The sequence below is a fragment of the Schistocerca cancellata genome, chromosome 4, assembly GCF_023864275.1.
Source record: "Schistocerca cancellata isolate TAMUIC-IGC-003103 chromosome 4, iqSchCanc2.1, whole genome shotgun sequence".
NCBI lineage: Eukaryota > Metazoa > Arthropoda > Insecta > Orthoptera > Acrididae > Schistocerca > Schistocerca cancellata.
This window is the reverse complement of record NC_064629.1, coordinates 125,531,963-125,554,068: the sequence shown is the minus strand read 5'-3', so window position 1 is coordinate 125,554,068 and position 22,106 is coordinate 125,531,963. Positions and strand designations below refer to the sequence as shown.

Below are 22,106 nucleotides of genomic sequence, written 5' to 3'. Positions count from 1 at the left end.
TCGTGGCAAGTAACAAATGGTTGTTCAGATTTAAATCTCATCATGGAATTTGCAAATTGGAAGAACAAGTGAAAAAATGTCAGCTGATGTAGATGCAGCAAATTCTTTTACAGATTGTTTTAAAGAAGAATTGGACAGAAATGACTGTGACTTGTACTTTGTTCACAATGCTGATGAATCCAGATTAAATTGAAAATCATTACCATCAAAACCATTAGCTTCTTGGCAAGAGTGTACAGCTCCAGAACATAAAACTAGTAAAGAGTGAGCAACAATATTAGTTTGCACAAATGCTACCAGGACTATAAAATGCATTTGCCTCTCATTGTATAATCCGAAACCTCCAGGTTCTTAAAAAAAATCAGGTTTCTCTTAATTTATAAAAACCAAAAAAGTTCATGAATGGACACTGAGATATTCATTAACTGGTATAACATACATTTATCCGTGAAGTAAAAAAATATTAAAACAAAATTGATAAACAAGGAAAAGTCATACTTTTAATGGTTAATGCACCAGCCCATCCTTCATCTGAACTGTTAGAGACAGAAAATGGAGTGTTTACAGTAAAATTTTTGCCTTCTAATGTGACATTCTTGGTACAACAAATGGATCAAAGTGTTACTGAAACACTAAAATGACTTTATAGAATACTAATTTTATGTAGATTATTATTTGTTGATGAAGATAACGTAGAAATGGTTTTGTCATTTTTCAAGCAAATGAATTTATAATAGTGTTGTTACATGGTTGTAGATGCTTGGGATTTGATTGAAAGAAAGACTCTCAAAAAACCTTGAAACAGAATACTAAAATAGGAGCATGAAAATTCAACACCAGTGTGGATGATTCTGCTTTTGATGATAAAAATGAGATAATGACACATGTACACATATACCATGAATGTGATGCCATCCATATGGAGTTGGCTCACTTGTGACAGTAATTATCAAGATTTTCAGATCACACCAGATGACGAAATTGTTGAAAACATATTTCAGGCAAGCGAACAGCAGGAAATGCAAGATGAAACAGAAGAAAATGTTGACGCAGAAAATGATGCAGGACCATTTCATGCAGAAACATTTCAAGCCCAGCAAACAGCTTTAAAATAGTTTGAAAAATAAACAGAGCATGATGCTGTGAATTTATTACAAGTAAAATGAATTCTTGATATATCAACAATGAAGAGAAAAAATTGTTTACATCAAATCACAATTATCAAATATTTTAAACAAAAGTAAACTACAGTGACTGTCCCATGTGACTTTCGTCAGGTCTTTCATGATTGAAGTTGCAATATTTTAGTAATTTTGAGAAAATATGTACATAAATACAAAACATGTCTCTAATCTCTTAATAAACATTGATTTTTGTTGATTTTAATAAGTTTAATTTGTTTTTGTTGTTTTGAAGAAACACCTAACACTATGTATTAACCTTAGGAAGATAACCATATGACAACATAGCTAAAAGAGAACTGTACGTGTATGTTATCTTTTTAGAATTATAATCCAAAGTTGCTTTTCTTTATAAACACATCAAAAAAGTTTTGCATCACCCCGGTTCCGAGAACTCCTGAAGATAGACGTTGACTGTGGATATTGCATCACAGACATAGTGCCTTTAACTGTTCAGAGATGTCACTAAACCCTCCCAAAGATGTAAACAACCATGCATGAGCAGCACCTATTGGATGGAGGGGGTCCAACAGCCGACCAGTTCCAGTCATTTCACCAGGAAGGAGGTTCATGGCTCATGTTGTCTGTAGTTCATCCATGCCTAGATAGTCAATACCATGGTTCAATCATGTCCACATTGTTATACTGTGCCAGGGAGGGCTCTCAACGAGGGAAGTGTCCAGGCATCTCGGAGGGAACCAAAAAGATGTCATCCAGACGTGGAGGACATACAAAGAGACAGGAATTGTCGATGACGTGCCTAGCTTAGGCTGCCCAAGGACCACTACTGTAGTCGATGACTGCTATCTACAGGTTATGGCTCGGAGGAACCCTGACAGCAATGGCACCAAGTTGAATAATGCTTTTTGTGCAGCCACAGGACATCGTATAATGGCTCAAAATGGAAAAGTAGGCTGCATGATGTGCAACATCACTCCTGACGTCCATGGCAATGTCCATCTTTGCAACCACGACACCATGCAATGCGGTACAGATCGGCCCAACAACATGCCAAATGGACCACTCAGGATTGACTTCACGTTCTCTTCACCGATGAGTGTCGCATAAGCCTTCAACCAGACAATTGTCGGAGATGTGTTTGGAGGCAACCTGGTCAGGCTGAATGCCTTAGACACACTGTCCAGCAAGTGCAGCAAGGTGGAGGCTTCCTGATGTTTTTGGGTGGCATTATGTGGAGCCGACATAAGCCGCTGGTGGTCATGGAGGGCACTGTAATGGTTGTACGATACGTGAATGCCATCCTCCGACCAATAGTGCAACTATATCGGCAGCGTATTGGCAAGGCATTCGTCTTCATGGATGACAATTCATGCCCCCATTGTGCACATCTTGTGAATGACTTTCTTCAGGATAACAACATCGCTCAACTAGAATGGCAGCATGTTCTCCAGACATGAACCCTATTAAACATGCCTGGGATAGACTGAAAAGGGCTGTTTATGGACGATGTGACTCACTAACCACTCTGAGGGATCTTCGTCCCAATGCCATTGAGGAGTGGAGCATTCTGGACCAACAGTGCCTTGATGAACTTGTGGATGGTATGCCATGACAAATACAGGCATGGATCAGTGCAAGAGGACATGCTACTGGTTATTAAGAGGTACCAGTGTGTACAGCAATCTGAACCACCACCTCTGAAGGTCTTGCTCTATGGTGGTACAAGATGCAATATGCGGTTTTCATGAGCAATAAAATTGGCGGAAATGATGTTTATGTCGATCTCTGTTCCAATTTTCTGTACAGGTTCCGGAACTCTCGAAACCTAGGTAATGCAAAACTTTTTTTTAATGTGTGTTCAATTACCTTGCTTTTCAACAATCCAAATGATTTACAAGAGCAATTAGTCTGGTTAATGAGTGTCCACTGTACTACAATTACTGTCTCCAGTAGTAAACAGAAATGAGAGGGTGAATACATGCATGAATTTCTTATTGTGTATATTGTATAAAATAAAAAAAAAAAAACAAGTGAGTGGTTCAGATTTAAATTGCAAATTGCCTTTTACTTGGTTAGAACAGTATTGGTGTGATTACTCTCATGTTGCTTGAGTGCAGGGTACAGCAACTAATCTTCTAGATCAAACTCCCAAGCAGTTTTCAGAAATGGTTACTGTGCAGACCGACCATCCTGTTGACCAACAGATGTCACATGGTCATATTTTCAATCCACACAGTCGACTGTTGCTGTACTCAGACTAAAAACACTGGTACCACACTCCTAAACCTGTACACAATTATAAAGTTTTACGTCATGTACAATTTCACAATGTTCCCAAATCATAATATGGACTAAAGTTTTTATTGCTTTTGCTACCCAAACAATTACATATTGATCCCAGTTGGGAAAATGTATCATCCAATCAGTTTACAATTTCTTCTACAGGTGATAACTCGTACTACACATCAAAAACATTGATTCTACACAGCATTAACAGAGACTGCTCCTAGTACAGGTCAAAGATTGCATTATGCATCAGATGGTACAAAAAGAATCTGAAGTGGAAGCATATTCTGTACAACGTGTTTCCATTAATTTGATAATCGTCAGTGTAAACCATATTTTATTTTGGAAGATTTCAAACTGTGATACTTTTTGCAAATACTTGTTGGTTTCTGAGTTTATTTCCTGTTACATTTATCCAAACTGGATGGATATTTACTTAATCTAAAAGACCCATATCTACAAACTCCATATATTTCAGTACTCTATTCACTGTCTGCAGGACAAAATACTCCAAATCCACTGAAAGAGTTTCTTTAACTCTTTGCCTTATGGAACCAGTACAGAATACCACAGCTTGAATGACCCTAAAATCATTGAAAACTGTAGTTAGAAACTTCCACTTGACTCAAAATATATTTGAGATACAGTGCTTTAAAGTTGAATTATACCAGTGTTCTGCAATTTCTGTTGTGTTGTTGGATGATGTTTCTGAACATGCACTTGTATCCTCAATTCATTCATGAAGACACTGTCTACAACCCTGTGCAGTTTATCAGCAGTATTTCCTTACACCCTGTGTACCAAAATTACAGCTTCAGTTTAACTTCAGCAGAATGGTGGGGCATCATTTAAGAACTGAACAAGGATCCAAGCAAAGTAATACCATTTCTAACTTCTGTATTTTGCTGACGACTTTGTACTGTCCATCTCTAATGCAGATACACTTCAGCAACAAACTGAAGAACTTACTGCAGCACATTTAAAAATAGGTGTGGAAAGCAATTACATTAAGGTTAAAATAATCTGATATTAACACATCAGAAAGGAAATTGTACAAATTAACAATGAAATCATGCAGTCAGTTAATGAGCTTTTAGATTTATGGGTACTGAGGACAATGAATTGCTGAGCAGCAAAAGAAATAAAAAGAGAGTAAGAAAGGTCTGGACTGCAATTGTTAAATGAAATAGAGTTTTCAAAATTATGCATCCAACACATCTGAAACATAAAATTTATAATTTATGTGTTTTATCAGCTTTGAGTTGTGGCAGTGACATATGAAGGGCTTATTTCAATAGTGGTACAAGTCCATTTTTGTTCATTCTGAGATACAGAGTCCTAAAGTTAAATGAGTGCTGAAAAATCTGCAGTTGAGATACCAGAAATATTCAAGTACATATACCTGAATATTTCTGGTATCTCAACTGCAAAGCTCATTTAACTGTAAGACTCTGTATCTCAGAATGAACAAAAATGGACTTGTACCATTATTGAAATAAGCCCTTCATATGAACTTTCAATGGCAAAACCATACAAAAACTTAAGCTCAGTCTGTGAGCAATGGAGAGGTGCATTTTGTGAACTGCTAGAAGAGGTGACAAAATAAACAAGTGAATCAGTTGACACGCTGGAATGGAACTGAAGTAAAAATGAAATGGAGGTGTCAATGAAGAAGAAGAAGAAGATGATGATGTGGTGATATACAAGGCTAGTCCTCTGGGGTACTGTCATCAGCTTATTGCTTGCATCAGAGTACTAACAGTTATGGAACTGTAGTATTTTTATGTTTCTGTATTCTGTGTATTAGGAGGAAAATTACAAAATGTGTTACCAGGAAAGAAATTAATCACCTCTACACCAAAACCAACACAAATTTTGACATAATGAGACACAGGCTGAGAATAAACTGAAACTCACACTAGCTGAATATCCTCAAAAATGGCAATAAACTATCTATTTCTGCTTGGTTCATGCCATGTAAAATTTTTTTGTCAGGCTGCTTATGTTCTCTATTAACATGTACCTATCATGAAGCTTGTTTTGTTGTAATTACACACAGAAAATAAAAATTCGTGGTTATTGTGCCACAAAAGTCTGCAGCAGTAGAACTTGGCAATTCCTGGGTAATTGTATAATCTTCAGCTGATCTAGGTGCTTCTGCAATAAAATGTACAAGTCTCATCAACACGTCTCTGCTAGTAGCACTAGCTTGAACACAATTCTTAGTATGATATATATATATATATATATATATATATATATATATATATATATATATATATATATATATATATATAATAGAGGGAAATATATATATATTTGTGTGTGTGTGTGTGTGTGTGTGTGTGAGTGTGTGTGTGTGTGTTTGTGTGCGTGCGTGGTGCATGCGCGTGCATGTGTGCATGCATGGGTGTGTGTTTCTCACCCTTCATATTTCATAATTATTGAAATATTATACAGTGACAGTGTTTTTGAAGTAGTCATATGTTCTTGTCTTGTGTTTATAGGATATAACACTGGGCATTGTTCGTCAGTTCCCATTTTCATCTAACTTACAACGTATGAGTGTCATTATGAGAAAGCTTGGTGATGCCCATTACACTGCTTACTGCAAGGGATCTCCAGAAATGATTGCATCCCTGTGCCATAATAACACAGGTATGCTCATAATATATCATTGCAGTTGTAACCACTGCAATTAATATTACATATCTGTTCTATAACTATTGTGACACCCCTGCACTCACTATTTCTATGTATGTTATGATCCAGTTTCATTGAAAGAGATATCCTTACTTATTGTTATTGGAAGATTATTTTTTAATAGTGTTCTTGGACAAAGGCTTAGCAGTTTTCTTGCTGTATCTGGTTGATTTTTCTCACAAACATGACATGGCAAGAAAAATTCAGAAAATTCTATCTATGATTTATTGGTAGTTGATCCTTGGAAAACGTCTCCAGTTATACAATACTGTGTGATCTTTCAAGAATATCTGATTCCTCAAGAATAGTCTAAATGCCATATTTATAAAATGTAGGCACTAATTCTTTATTTCAGATTAGTTAAATTTGCTGAAATGAAATGAAGGGAATCATTGAGGATGAAATCAATGAAGTGCAATAACAGGAAAGGGTATCAGTGAAATCTGTTCAGAAATATGGAATGAATTTGTCTTGATAAAATTCCCATTGATTTCATTCATTCATTTCATTTCAGTGACCTTCGTTAAATTTGCATAGATACCCTCGTATACATGTCTCTGTGACAGTGAGAGCCATGGTGTGCCACAAAATTTATTCCTACAGTGGCACTGTCCCCACTTACCCCATGGGAGAACCTTTTTTATTATTCAAAAGTAATTGGAGGGAAACATCAGTCGCATTGAAAATTTGAGATGCTCTCGAAGGCATGTTTTTATGGTTTAAACGGCTAGGGTGACTGCTTACTATAAGAAGAAGGTTTAGGTTTGGATACCAAGTTGGCAAAATTTTCCATTTTTCATGACATGGTCATTATTTTTTTCTGTGCAAGACTTTTAGGAGAACAAATCACAAGTACATGGTAGTGGAAATATTCATGTGCAGTGTTAATGTAGTTTTGTTATATTTCACCACATTTTACATAGCTGATACAGCAGGATGAGTTTTAGGAGAACATCTCTTATTTATAGCTCACTGGACACAGTTGTTGAAGTAAAATATGTCACAATGTTTAACCCTATTCATTTTCCTGAATAGAATGCCACTGATTGGTGCAAGATGTGAGAGGTATGAGCATGAGGCAGCATAGTATATACAACAGGTGTTGAGTCAGCCATAGTGCTGCTTTGATCATTACTGCAGGGGCAGTTTTTGTGCATAGGTTATTGCCTGTATTTGTCACACTTATGGTACAGATGGTTTGAAAATGTAATCAGGTGTCCAAAACTAGTCACCATCAAGATATAAAAAAAGATACTTCTCAATGCAACTGGTGACAGAGCTACAACCATTTATTTCAGTAGTATATATATCTTGTAGCTCCCATCACACTGGAAACTAGAGGCAGCTGTGAAATATTTTGTTAGTCATTTTCTTTGACTCATCTGTGATTACTGTTTTTATTTATGTGCTATCACATGTGAAGCAGCTACAGCTTCAGCTTCAGGCACTATATGAGGTGCTATCCAAAATTTTCGGGACTGGTGCTGCCATCTGTTAAAAACCTTACCTTTGGACTAATGGTCACCATCACCCTCGAAGTAGTTCCCATCCGTATGTATACACCAGCCCCAGTGCTTCTGCTGCTGGTCATTTTTACAATGATTACCAGGTTTCTTCATAAGTTACTTTTGGATGCTTTGTACAGCACATGAAACTGACTGGCTTCTCTGCAACTGAAGATGTTCAGTAAAGAAAAGGAATCCATGTAAAAACAAGTGTGACAATAATCTACATTAAAAAGCATTATAAAATTCAGTTGTCACAACCTTTTTCCACTTGACTATATCTTAAGCTTTCACAGCATTTTTAAAGATGGAGCAGATGTAAACGATTAAAGATCATAAGTTCAAGTGGGAAGAACATACCACAAAATTTGCTGATATACCTAACCATATCTCCATTTGCAATGTAAATGTTGTTAGTCATAGGTGATGCAAAAGAGAAGATAACTGCCTAATTTCCTTGCTTTCCTCTCATAGTGACAAAAAGTATAATATTCTGGGTTAGCTTGTAAAGGCAAACCAAAGTTTTCCTAGTTATTAAATATGTAACATGAATTATTTGAAGTATAAATTCAGGCACACCCTGCAAAAAACCTGTTCAGAGGATAAGGATACACTAACCATTGTTTTTCAGTGCATTTATTTCCAAATTAAATTTACTATAAATAATATACCTGTATTTCAGGCCAACACCTCAGTTCATGTAATCAATACTAGGAGTAAGAACAGTTAACAGGAGGAGTCATTAACTGTTATCCAGAACCTTCTACCCTTTGCCACCAGGGTCATATTGCTTCAGAAGGCCCATATGCAAGACCTGTCCTATGGTTCCACCCAGCACATACTGTTCCAGTCCTGTCACAGGCATATACTACCCTAATAGAGGCATGGCCATTTGTGAAAGCATTCATGCCATATACCAGCTCCACTCAAATTTCTTCACAGGCTTTTGTAGGTATGACCATTAACCAGCTATTTGAATGAATGGCCATTGCCAAATAGTGGACGAGAGCAAAGTTAATTACCCAGTGGCAAAGCATACAGCTGAGTGAGACATACCCAACTACAGTGGTTGTTTCTGAATCCTCCCTCCCTGTACCAGCTTTTCTAAATTACATCAATGGGAATTGTCCGTACAGCACATCCTTTCCATCCCACAATCCTATTAGCCGAGCCGCAATTACCACTTACCCTTGACCATACGTACCATCGCCCCTGTCACCGTGCCTCTCAATTCACTTCATTAATCTACACCCATATTGTGTCTCTATGCAGTCTCCCTTTTTTGCTGTTCTGTTTCTCTTTGTTCCAGCCCACTCCATGACTCTATGTGCTGTACACAACTTACTCTGCCCGTGCCAGGTAGGGCTCGTCAATGCCCTGTCCAAAACTAGTCACCATCAAGATACAAAAAAGATACTTCTCAATGCAACTGGTGACAGAGCTACAGCCATTTATTTCATATATATATATATATATATATATATATATATATATATATATATATATATTGTCGCTCCCATCACGCTGGAAACTAGAGGCAGCTGTGAAATATTTTGTTACTCATTTTCTTTGACTCATCTGCGATTACTGTTTTTATTTATGTGCTATCACATGTGAAGCAGCTACAGCTTCAGCTTCAGGCACTATATGAGGTGCTATCCAAAATTTTTGGGGCTGGTGCTGCCATCTGTTGAAAACCTTACCTTTGGACTAATGGTCACCATCACCCTCGAAGTAGTTCCCATCCACACGTATACACCAGACCCAGTGCTTCTGCCGCTGGTCATTTTACCCTTCCATTCCTTCTACTTCACCCAAATTCTCCTGACCTCCTTCTTGTTCCTCTTACCCACTCCATCTAATATAAACCCTCATCCCAGTCAGCCTGCATCACTCTTACAAGGCACAATGCATGTATGTGTGTGTTTTTGTTACTCTTATTTTTGAGAAAGGGCATAGATTGAAAGGTTAGTGATGATTTCAGTCTTGATTGTGGTCACATGGGCTGATCAATGTCTAAAATTTGTAGTCGGTTAGTTGATTTTGGGGGAGGAGACCAAACAGCTAGGTCATTGGTCCCATCAGATTAGGGAATGGTAGGGAAGGAAGTCGACCGTGCCCTTTCAAAGGAATCATCCTGGCATTTGCCTGAAGTGATTTAGGGCAATCACAGAAAACCTAAATTAGGATGGCTGGACGCAGATTTGAACCATCGTCCTCCTGAATGCGAGTCCTGTGTGCTAACCACTGCACCACCTCACTCGGTCCAACTTTGTGGTGAGTGGTTACCTTTTCTCCTCCGATTATTTGTTTTTCACCTGGAAAACTATGAATTGTAGGGAAATACTCATCTTCAATGACTTGCCAATAACCATAAAATGTTTAGTTGGCAATAAAGCACAGTTTAAGGATTTATTTGTGGTCATCTATTTCTACATGAGTGCTGGGTTTCTTAATAGACTCATTTGATGCACAAACCATTAAAAATATCTCATAATGTGTGTAGTATCTAATACCTGACTTATCCACATTTTCTGCGCCATATAGCAATTTATGTAAGTTAGCATTGTGTGTTTTCTTTTGACAATACTGGCTACACACTTTAGTATGTTTCAACTCTGAGAAAAAATTTACTTAGTATTTGTCAAAAGAAGATCAGCTTTTCATTTTTTTGTAAACATGCATTACATGTTTTTAAGATGTACCATATCCTCAAGGACCTCCTCACTTTATACCTGCAGACTGAACTGTGTATCTGATCTAATCTGCACATTTTTCTTCCAGTTCCTGCTGATTTTGACACTGTGTTACAAGGATATGCTCAGGAAGGCTACAGAGTGCTTGCCCTGGCATACAAAGGGCTCCCAAAAATCAATTATGTTAAAACACAGAGAATTCAAAGAGAAGAAATCGAATCAAACCTGATATTTCTTGGGCTCATTGTTATGGAGAACAGACTGAAACCTGAGACAACTGGAATAATAAAACAACTGAAATCAGCTAACATCAGGACAGTTATGATAACAGGTATGTAAACTATTATTTCAGAAGTTTTTCTTCCAGGAAAATTTCCATCGTCTGATTTGTAAACACGATCACATCAAACAAAAAATGAACTTTTATAATTTGTTTCAAGAGACATCTTTTACATATTACACGTAGTGTACATACTGAGATGTACATAATGCAAAACTGGTTTTAGGTGTTAAATGCATCCTGTTCATTGGGGAAACATATATTAAAGAAAAGTTACATATCTTTAAGAAAATCTAATGGTGTGTCATCCTTTTGCAAGTAATATAAATGCTCATTGTTAAAGAAAGAAATGATACAATTCCAATATGAGGATTCCTGCAACATTCGTATGCAGGAGTCACCTGTAACAGTGTGTTCATTGAAAAATGATCAAATAATCTGTGTAAGAGATTATCTTATCTTATAAAGGACATCTGGAAATTCACACTCAAGCTCTTCGTCATACAGTGCAGCATTGAAATTTAAAACAAAATTACTCTTTGCCAAGATGTTGTGTGGTACAACATTTAGGAGAAAAACTCTTATTAGTTATATCATGTGACAGCTCTGCAGGATGGGGAGAGTGGTTTGAGTTTATCTCATGACTGAGTAACATTTTCAAATAATTATGACAGAGGTCAGTGGTGTAAAGCTGTAGTTCAAACTACCTCAGATTTCCAATTTTAATCTTCTCAGCTTCATTGGGTGTATTTTTTAATGTTCTGCATTGTAGGTTTGTTCAGTGCTAAACATGAATTGATACTGGCATCTAATTTTAGTTTACTATCCATCAATCTTTGTTTGAGATAACAAAGACTGATGGATAGTAAACTACAATCAGATGCCAATATCAATTTGATATTTGGGATAACAAAGATTGATGGATAGTAAACTACAATTAGATGCCAATAACAATTCATGTTTAGCACTGAACAAACCTACAATGGTAAGACCAAGTGTAACATGTAAAGATATAATGAGTGATGTAGTATTAGGACACTGGATTTGAATTTGGGAAGAAGGTAGTTCAAATTCGTATCCAAACATTTAGATTTTGGTTTTCTTTGATTTTCCCAAATCACTTAATGCATATGCCAGAATAGTTTCTTTGAAAGGGTACGGCCATTTTCCTTTCTCACAGACAGGATGTTAAATCCTGATCTTCTCCTTTTGTAAGATATGGTACATACAAAGTTCAATAAAATTAAACCACACCAATAAGCATAACTGTACAATGAAACCACTGTCAATGTTTGCAGTAATTTACAGTCACTATTCAAAATTGTTTCTGAATGCTTAAGAACATGCGTGGGAACATTCTACAACACGTCACCACTGATGCTTTCTGTTCTAACTCAATGTTTGATTGGTTCCTGTCATAGATTTAACAGCATTGTTAATGTTAAGCATGGATGTCTTAAGGTAACAGAAGAAGGTTTATTGTGTGACTTCTGGTTTTTCGGTATAATTTCTCTTCACTATATGTAGATTTCCATTTTCTAGTGTTACCACACCACATACTGTAGATAGTTTTCCCTCACAAACGGTGGAAGATGGGACATTTTGACAAAGAATATTTTTATTTTAAAACCTAGTCCTTCAGTGACTGATAAAGAGCTTCTGCATCTACATACAGATTCCACAAGCCACCGTGTTGTGCATGGCGGAGGGTCTTTGTACCACTGCCAGTCATTTCCTTTCCTGTTCCGCCCACAAATAGAGCAAGGGAAAAATGACTGGCTCCATATGAGCACTAATTTCTCTTGTCTTATTTTTGCGGTGCTTATGTGAAATGTACATTGGCGACAGAAAAATCATTCTGCAGTTAGCTTCAAATGCCTGTTTTCTAAATTTTCTCAATAGTGTTCCTTGAAAATAACGTCTTCTTCCTTCCAGGGATTCCCATTTGAGTTCCTGTAGAATCTACATAATACTTGTGTGTTGATTGAACCTACCAATAACAGATCTAGCAGCCCACCTCTTGAGTTGTTTCGATGTCTTCCTCCAATCCAATCTGGTGGGATTCCCAAACACTCGAACAGCACTGAAGAATGCTTGGGCATGAATTTCCAAACAGCCTGGATGTATACTAGGTTGATAATTTCCATTCTACAATAATGTTTCTTCCTTCAAGGGCTGATGCATAGAGCAGTGTGGATTCACAGTACAAAAAGCTTAAAAGTTCCACCGTTAAACCAAAGAACCAAACATTCGAAGCCATTACATTTGTTTAAGCAGCTTTCATGAACCTCAGCTCAATGCTTGCTGGTGTTCCTTACTAATGGCATGTAGAATTTTCAGAATAACATCCATCAAAAGACGCTTCCCTTATTATCAGTCTGATAAGCTAGGTTTATACTCTCAGTACTCAGATGTCTTGAGGCCTAATAGTCATCAAACACTCGTCTTCTCTCTCTGCAGCATACTCTGTGTCCAAGGTGCCAACATACCAGCATATTGTTGTCTGTCTTCCAAATGCCTGTTTTTCTGTAGTGCATTTATTTGGTGAAGGAGTTGTTTGGCACTATGTCACATCATAAATCCTAGTATGACAGAAGCTATCTCACACCTGATGAAAGGAGTCATAGAAGACATATATCAAGTTCTGGTGAAGGATGTCACATCATTTTAGGGCACCTTCATATGTCAAATTGGTTTATGGGCCACTGAGAGAAAACTTTCCTAGCAATCTGAGATCCTAAACCTTGTTGGTTTATGTTCAGTGATGATACCAGGAGCCAAGATACTCTATCCTCATTCAGCTACATGCATAACACATTTTCTCCTATCCATTTTACCTGCTCCTCTTCAGTTCATCATGGTTCGTCCTGGACAATGACTTCCAATCACTCCATAGAAATCTGTTGATTTTAAATTCACTAACCAACAAAAGTGCCTCGACTGTGACAGCCACCATCCTATGCACATTAAAAAGTCCCTCCTAACAGTCTAGCCACCTGCCATGGTGAGTAATTCCTTGTCCAGTATGCTGAATGTCCTATTAAAGCAAAATCTTGTTGGGGGAGTTTAATGAACCAGCATTAGAAAAAGACTGCAAATGATTCTATGGCTTCCAACACCAATGTTGCAAATGAAACATCAGGACAAATAAGTTAGATAAGAGCTCACATACACACATGCAAACTATAATTTCTCCTCACTCCATTTGAATCTGGAACTGAAAAGGGTATGACTAACAGTGGTTCAAAGCACCAGCTGCCATTTACTGTACAGAGGCTTGTGGGATATGCATGTAGATTTATATACAGAAGGCCTTCACAGACAGGTGCTATCCTGCAAACCTAGTTCAAAAACAGATCTCCAAGAGGATATATCCGCACATCTGTAATTTTCCAACCACCCCCACTAACCAGCTGCAAAGGAATACGTCCTGCCCCTCTCTCCTTTCCAAGTGCTGGGTGTATCACTATGGCTCCATGAAAAAGGAGCAAAGCCAGCAGTGGAAATATGTATTCACCACCAGTGAAAAAGATGAAGTCCCAAACATCATCGAACATGATGATGCAGAGTGTTTTTTGGGACTGCCACTATGTGGCACTAATAGATTATCCTTGTAAGAAGCAAACTGCTACAAGAGCACATTACAGAAATCTTGTGATAAAGTTTTATGGGAAGCTTTCAAGATGAAGTATTCTGTGAAGCTGTCCAAAAGCTGTTTTTTCTCCGTAACAATGCCCCAGCTCATTCTATACAGGCCAGCCACATATGCTTCTTTGGGTTATCAAATTTTGCCTTAATGTTCATATTCTCCTGGCATGATCTCCACTGACTTCTTTCTCTTTCCTCAGATAAAGAAACAAGGGCATGACAGGCATTTCCAGAATAATAACAAGGTGATTTTTAAGGTGTAATATTTCCTGGAAAGCTAAAATGAAGATGTCTACAGTCAAGATGTCCATAAAATCACCCATCAACAAGTTTCATGGTTGTAGCTAGCTTTTTTTTGGGGGGGGGGGGTTGAGAATTAAGACTTTATGACTACCTCTCCTACAATCCTACAAACATTATTAATACAGCTGTGAGCTATGGCGTATGCGAAGTGGCATAGTGGTTAATATTGCTGATTGGTATTTAGCATGCTGCTGCCCGCCAGTTCAAACCCGACCACCAGCAGTTATTTGTTACTTAGTATTTATCATTTCCTGAATGCCTTATGTTTTTAATGTTTGTATATTATGGAATATTCAATGTCTGTATAAATACCAGCATTATGGAATATTCGATGTTTGTATAAACAGCTGCACACTTCATCCAGGAGTGGAGTTTTGTTCTGGCTGTATGTTAGAGCCAGTAACAAACATGTTTTCAGTTCTAAGTGTTGTACTTCACTGATAGCCCTGCCTTCAGGTATGGATTTGATTGTAGTTTTGACATGACACTATTTGATGGAGACACAGGGTACTTCAAAACATTTACATCACTGTGGCTCCAACTAGGCAACATAAAAATCATTGACTACATGGACAAGAACGAAAGTACAAGCAGTACATCTTTCCCAAGATCTGTATATTCAGGAGACAAGTAGAGTTCAAAACAGTAGTAAGTCAGCTACAAAGCAGGCATCCATCATTGTTTTCCAGAAACGCTGATCGGGAGCCGACACAATGGCTAAAACATTTAGACTGAGTTGCCAAATTCAAAGGTAGGATGACATGATGTGTTTGACAAATTTATACTTCTACTTTGATGGCACAGCCAAGCAGTGGTTTGAGAGCAATGAAGAGAAGCACAGTACTAGGGAAAAATTCTGTGCTTAACCAAAAAAAAGTTCAGTGACAATCAGCAGGGAGTCTGATTAATGGAAGAACAATTGAGGAACAGGGCGCAATATCATGAGGAAAAGACGTAGTCATACATGCAGAATGTTTTGGCACTGTGCCACATCATAAATCCAAATATGACAGAAGATATCTCACACCTGATTAAAGGAGTCATAGAGTTCTTCTGGTGATGGATGTTACGTCAGAGGTATTCATTAATTGGTGCAAACGGATGAAGAGAGAGAGAATGAGAGAGTCGGACAAAAGTTGTACAACTGACTGCCAAATGTGGTCCCTATGGCAGTTGTGAAAGACAACCACGGCTCACCTCTCTCATTCGCCAAATAGTAAGGGAAAAGACACAGCAGAGTACGGCAGCCAGAAATGTCAGACTGAGTACACAAGAGATAGCAACCATGAATGTCGACCCCATATGTAGGAGGTACTGATCTTTGACACCAATCTCTGCCACTATGCAAACTTACCAGTAAGAATGGACTCGGCAACTTGAACTTATGCCGCAACCATCAAACAACAACCCAGCATCTGACCAATACACCTCTTCCAAAATGTTAGTTTACTGCCCACACAATCTACAAAATGTCCTGGTTGGTCTTGACGTCATGTATAGCCCTACCCTTTGCCACATGGGTCATATTCTTGCAAAAGATACAAGGTACAAGACTTGTCCTATATACCCATCCAGGACATCCTATTCCAGACCCATCACAGGCACATGCTATGAAAACAGGGCCACCAGCAAAAGCAACCATGTCATATACTAACTCTGCTTGTAACTTCTGCACAACATTTTATCGAACATGACCACCAAAATGAGTGCCCGCTGCCAAACTGTGCCCAAGAGTAAAGTGGACCACCCAGTGGCAGATCATTCATTTCAACACAATGTTTGTCATTTGCACAAGAGTCTGTCCCTCCTCTGGGAGTAAGATAAATGGTACAAAATTTAATGGCTTTAACTTTGAAGGTTCTTCTACACTTTTGTCACCCTTATAAATAAAAGATTGTGTCAAAGGCCACTAATAATTGTTTTATTTTCTTTGTGATTACAATTCTGTGTATTTATGTTTAGTATACCTTGCATGTTGTTAAAGGCATCTGCATTTCAAAGATGTGAGACAATGAATACTAATAATGAGGAAAAGGTCACTATTGTAATGTTACACAAAAACAATATCAGGATTCCAATCAACTAACTTTTATTCCGTTTCCACATGCAGGGATATACTCAGACACAGAATGAAGCAGTAGCTAGTACAAACACACATAACCAAGAAGTACATTAACACACAGTCTAACATTGAGCGTACATGTGTCACATAAAAATTGGTCTGCAAAGGGCTCAGGTGTGCCAGCTTATATACGGCTGCTTTGGCACATGGCAAAGCACTTGCTGCACATTCTGTACCCATGTCTGGTGGCTTCTTTAGGCTGGCTGTGGAACCACACTCTGTTTAATTATACGTGCTCACAGTATAACGTTACAGCAGTCACTTTCAGATACTTTCAAATAAAGTAGTGCATGATAAACAGTGTGAACAGAATATACAGATGATTTGACGTTCTGTTCTGGTTTATTTTCTTTTCGTTTTCATCTGAAGGTTGAAGCTAACATTCTTATAAAACCATCAATAGTATAAATATTTTTTTTCTGAAATATTGCTTTCATTTAATAGGGACCTCAGTAGTTAACTTATTCTTGCATGTATTTCATTCTGCATTGTCATTTCATTTGATACTTTAAAAATTAAAAATATTTTCTGGATCACCCACTGAAAGCAGTCATGCACTAATGCACCATGACAAATTAAATGAACTATTTTATTTGGGTTAATGATGACTAGTTTCAAATGTGTCCATTCATTATAGAACCATTACCTGTGTGGTTCTGGAATGATCAGTGAAGTAATGTTGTACATTTGTACATTTGGAGCTCTTCACAACTGCTCAGTGTTGAACATTCTGTGTCCATAATGTAAGTGCCTACTACATCCTGAGTCATCTGTTAGTGGAATGTGGTAAAAGTCATCATTAACTGAAACTGTCAATGCAACCTGATACAGGAAATTTTCAAAGTAGTGTTGGGATTCCACAAGGAACTCTTGGCCTAATGTTCTAGTGCATGACTGTATTTCAACCTTGAACTCTGTCCTTTCACGGTGATCTATTTCATCAAAATAGATCAGTGCAGCAGCAGTAGACAAGCAGTTTCTACGGGCATGTTGTTGTGTTCTGCCAGAAAATGTCGCACCTGAGATCTGATGCAAAAGAAATGTGACTGAAGTTGCAAAATTGTTTAGTTATCAGAGATGCTCAGTTAATGGTGCTTGCTGTCTTGTAAGACATATTTGAGTATACACATATCTCATTCATTCCTTGCCCTGTTTGAAAAAAAAAATTTGCATGTCGTTTTCCATGGGCTGTGAAGGAGCTCCACCATTACTGTCTCCTGGCAGAGTGCAAGAACAAATCTCTCCTAAATTGTTTGTCAGCTGCCATTGAGTTGATCAGATTTGATACTACATATCAAAGCAGTCACACACTAATATACAATGACAAATTGTTCCTTAATAATACGAACAGTCTCATTTCTTCTGTCAGAGTAGAATAAATGTGTATAATTTGACATCTTTTTTCATTTATTTGATTTAATTTAATTTTTTCTTTAATTAGAAACATTTATCAAGTACACAGGAGGGCTGTAAGTGTATTAAGGTCTATTTACCCATATTGCAGGAGACAACTTGCTCACTGCTGTAAGTGTAGCGCGTGAATGTGGAATAGTGAATTCATCCCAGAGAATTATTATTGTACATGGGAAGCCACCTCAGCTTTCAGGCCCTCCAAGACTTTTCTACACAAATGCTTCTTCTCGTCTCATCCAACGAGATGCAGTAAGTATTTTCTACAGTTTTATGTGTACCAATGAACCTAGCAATGCATCCCAATTTGCTATGTATGTATGAGAATTGAATAAAAGTCCTAAGTGCCTTCTTCCCCTCTCTCTGTCCATCAACTCTTCCCCCCCCCCCCCCTCTCCATCCATCTCATTCTCTGCCTCTCTCTGTCAATCTCCTCCTTCCCTCTCAACATGTTCATTTCCTCACCCCACCTCTCTCTAACTTCAAGCCTTGTTTATTCTTATTTCAAATTCAGATTCTGTAGTGGTATTCTAACAACAAGCTATAAATACAACATTCCTGTATTCTGTGAACACCGAGTGTGAGAAATAAACCAAAACAGTACATTTTTGCGTATACAACTTTTGTGTATAAAAATATATAATGACAAAGAGCCTCTATGGGGAAACAATTTCTCTAACATTTAAATGCCCTCCTATCATAGTTAAAACTGAGTGTGAGAAAGGAAAAAAGAAATCCACACATGTTTTTCTTACCGTCAATTTTAACACAAAACCTGTATATTGTTGTTTAAACAACATATAGCCTATATCCATCTGAATGTTTATTAGAGTACTGAGTAAAAATCTGAAGTAAATCAGTCAAGAAGTTTTCAAGATTTTTGGCCATAATGTTTCCCCTTTTTACATTACATATACATTCATATATTATACACATTTAATAAATATATAGCCTGTGACCCTGTGAATGTTCATTAGAGAATAGTGTAAAACTTTGAAGTGAATCAGTCAAGAATTTTTTGACGTTTTTGGAAACAATGTTTCCACTTTATATATTATGTATATATTTGTTAATATATATATTTAAAATAAGTGTAGCCTATGTCAGTCCCACTGTTCATTAGAGTAGCATTTAAAAATTTGACACTTATGGTAACAAAGATAAAAGAATGACTTTTATAGTATAGAATAGATTTTGAAGATATATGAAAAATAGCCATTCTTGAAAAACTCCATGGACTTACATAAGATGATTGGGTGGAAGTACCACAATAGAGTTATTAAAGGCAGGATGTTAACAGCCCTCTTTCTAAGAAAGAATCAGTGTAGATGTGCAGCATTAAAAAAACAGTTACTGAAAATTTGAGTCTGATCAGGACTTGAATTCATATTTCCTGCTTTTTGTGAGCAGTCACCCTAACCATTAGGCAGTCTGAGCATACATCCAGATCTTATTCAAATTTCCATTGTCAACAGTCATGATGTGTGTGGGAATAGTGCCACTGGGGAAATGGATGTGGTGGAAAACCAAGGCTTACTCTGTCATAAGGGTATATGCGGCTAACTTCACCTGTTGGGAAATCTGCTGTGTCCTGTGCCAAGAGGAGGCAAACACAAAAGGATAGGGGTCTATTAACCATTGGGAGTTCAAATTTATGGCAAATAATGGTACCCCTTAGGAAAATGGCAATCTGAGCGTACATCCAGGTCTGATTCAAATTTCCATTGTCGACAGTCATGATGTGTGTGGGAATAGTGCCACTGCGGAAATGGATATGGTGGAAAACCAAGGCTTACTCTGTCATAAGGGGTATATAGGGCTAACTTCACCTGTTGGGAAATCTGTTGTGTCCTGTGTCAAGAGAAGGCAAATACAAAAGCATGGGGGTCTATTAACCATTGGGAGTTCAAATGTATGGCAAATAATGGTACCCCTTAGGAAAATGGCAGCAAGGAACAGGAAGGAACACCATATGTACTCAATGTGTATGCATAGGAGCCTCATTCAACATGTTCATGAGGCTATTCAAGCAGCCATGGAGGGAGCAGGGTGCAGCATCTGCAAATCGTTGCATATGTTGGATCAAACAATGCCTTTCATCTGGTCTCCAAGGTCATACTTGGATCATTCCAAAGATGGACAGAGAAGGTTGAGAAGAGTGGTGTAGTGTACAGAATTTCAACGAAGCTCACAGTTTGCAGGATTGTCCCTGGAACTGATCGTGGCCCTCTGATTCTGACACAAGTGGAACGACTGAAGCAGTGACTTCAAAAGTTCTGTGACAAGCTTGGGTGCAACTTCCTAAACTTGCACCATGTGGTTGAGAAATGCACGGTCCCCGTAAATGGGTGAAGTGTGCACTACACATCAGCCAAGTAGCTGACTCTGTGGGGGGGAATTCTCCATCCAGTCCAGAAAACAGCAGCTGTTGGAGAGCCAGAAATATTAGCCAAAGATCCAAAGGCCTACAGGCCAGAGTATTAAAATCCTAGTAATAAACAGCTACGGCATTCACAACATGGTACTAGAGCATGAAGTGCTCCAGAAAATGTGTGAGCTCAGATAATACTTGGTATATGGTTAAAACATGGAAGTTAATAGCAGTGAGGTTCTTGGGGAAAATTTAAGTGTATATCAGAAGAATAGGCTAATGGTAAATGGACGTGGTGTATTTGTCACAGTAGACAAGAAACTCAACTCCACTGAGATAGAAATTTAAACCACACAACTCATCCCTTTTTGGTGAAGCACTAGGAGACTAGCAAGTCATATATTTAGCTTCTCTGTTTGTGTTCATAATTTGTGTTCATAATTTAATTTCTAAATTCTTCGTATATTTATGTGTACGTGCAAAGTTTAATTGTAAAAGTCATTGCATATTTTTATATTTGACAAGTATAGTATTGCAGTTTGGTTCCTCAAATTATTCACAAGTAAGTAACCAATGTAATAGTTATATTATTTTATATTTGTTTTGGTACATCATACATGGCACACAATAGCTTTTTTTATCCCACCTTCTACTATCAACACGTTTACTAAACAGACACCTCAGTTATTTCCTTTTTCTATCTCTTAACCATCCTTACATTCTTATAACAGGCAAGAATAAGATTTCGTTACCTCTTGGGAATTACTGTGCTGAAGATATTTCAGATACTTTATATTTTTTGCTTCTTTTTACATGAACTCTCTTACATCAATAGGGCGTTGTCTCAATTTATCTCCCCATTAACGCTGAAATATATGCACTGCAGGGAAAAAAAGCAACACTCTCAAGGACTGTGGTCAGTGGTACCAAGGCAAAATATGTGCATACTGAGGAGTTTTTGTGTTAGTGATTCATTTGCCTCAGTCATTGGTGATCAGATGGTACTCAGGAGGCCTGTCTTTGCACCTTCAGTTTTGACTTTGCGTGCAGAAAATGTGCTGAACGTAAAAGTGAACAGTGTTTGCAACATTCATTCTAGGGTACAACCATGCCCCATCAATGAGTACATACTTGTATTGAACAGATTCAGCCATTTGAAAGGGCTCGCATTGTGAGCCTGCTGGAAGCTGGTTGAACATATTGATGGATTTCTGAACATGTTGAACACGATATACTGGTGTCACTGCTTTTCAACAGTGGTCTGTGGAACATCCTCACACTTGTAGACCAGGTTCTGGATGTCTGCATAGTACAGATGCACATCAGAATTGACACTTTGTATAAACAGCAATGGCTGACTGAATATCATTTAGGGATGAAATCTGGGCACATCTTGCACCTGCTGTGTCATCAGGGATCATTGGGAACCATCTGCTTGCAGTAGATTTGAGATCACATGAGCTTTTGGCCAGTCTACCACTGACACAATGACATTGCAGAGCATGGCTACTCTGGTGTTGTGAAAGACATGACTGGTGAGTGAAATAGCACTGTGTTGTCTTCAGTGATGAGAGTAGGTTCTGTCTGTATATGAGTGATGGGTGGTGCATTGTGTAGACGTGGTGAGCTGCCTATTCCAG

The 22,106-nt window shown here is 37.8% G+C and overlaps 1 protein-coding gene across 1 annotated transcript in view; it reads left to right on the top strand.

Moving 5' to 3' along the window:
* Nucleotides 1-22,106, top strand: part of LOC126183243 (polyamine-transporting ATPase 13A3) — a 187,666-nt gene that overhangs the window by 139,313 nt on the left and 26,247 nt on the right. Inside the window, exons 14-16 of the mRNA XM_049925038.1 lie at nucleotides 5,936-6,086; nucleotides 10,421-10,663; nucleotides 18,190-18,347. Coding sequence (XP_049780995.1) covers nucleotides 5,936-6,086; nucleotides 10,421-10,663; nucleotides 18,190-18,347 — 552 coding nt within the window. The remainder of the gene's footprint in view (nucleotides 1-5,935; nucleotides 6,087-10,420; nucleotides 10,664-18,189; nucleotides 18,348-22,106) is intronic.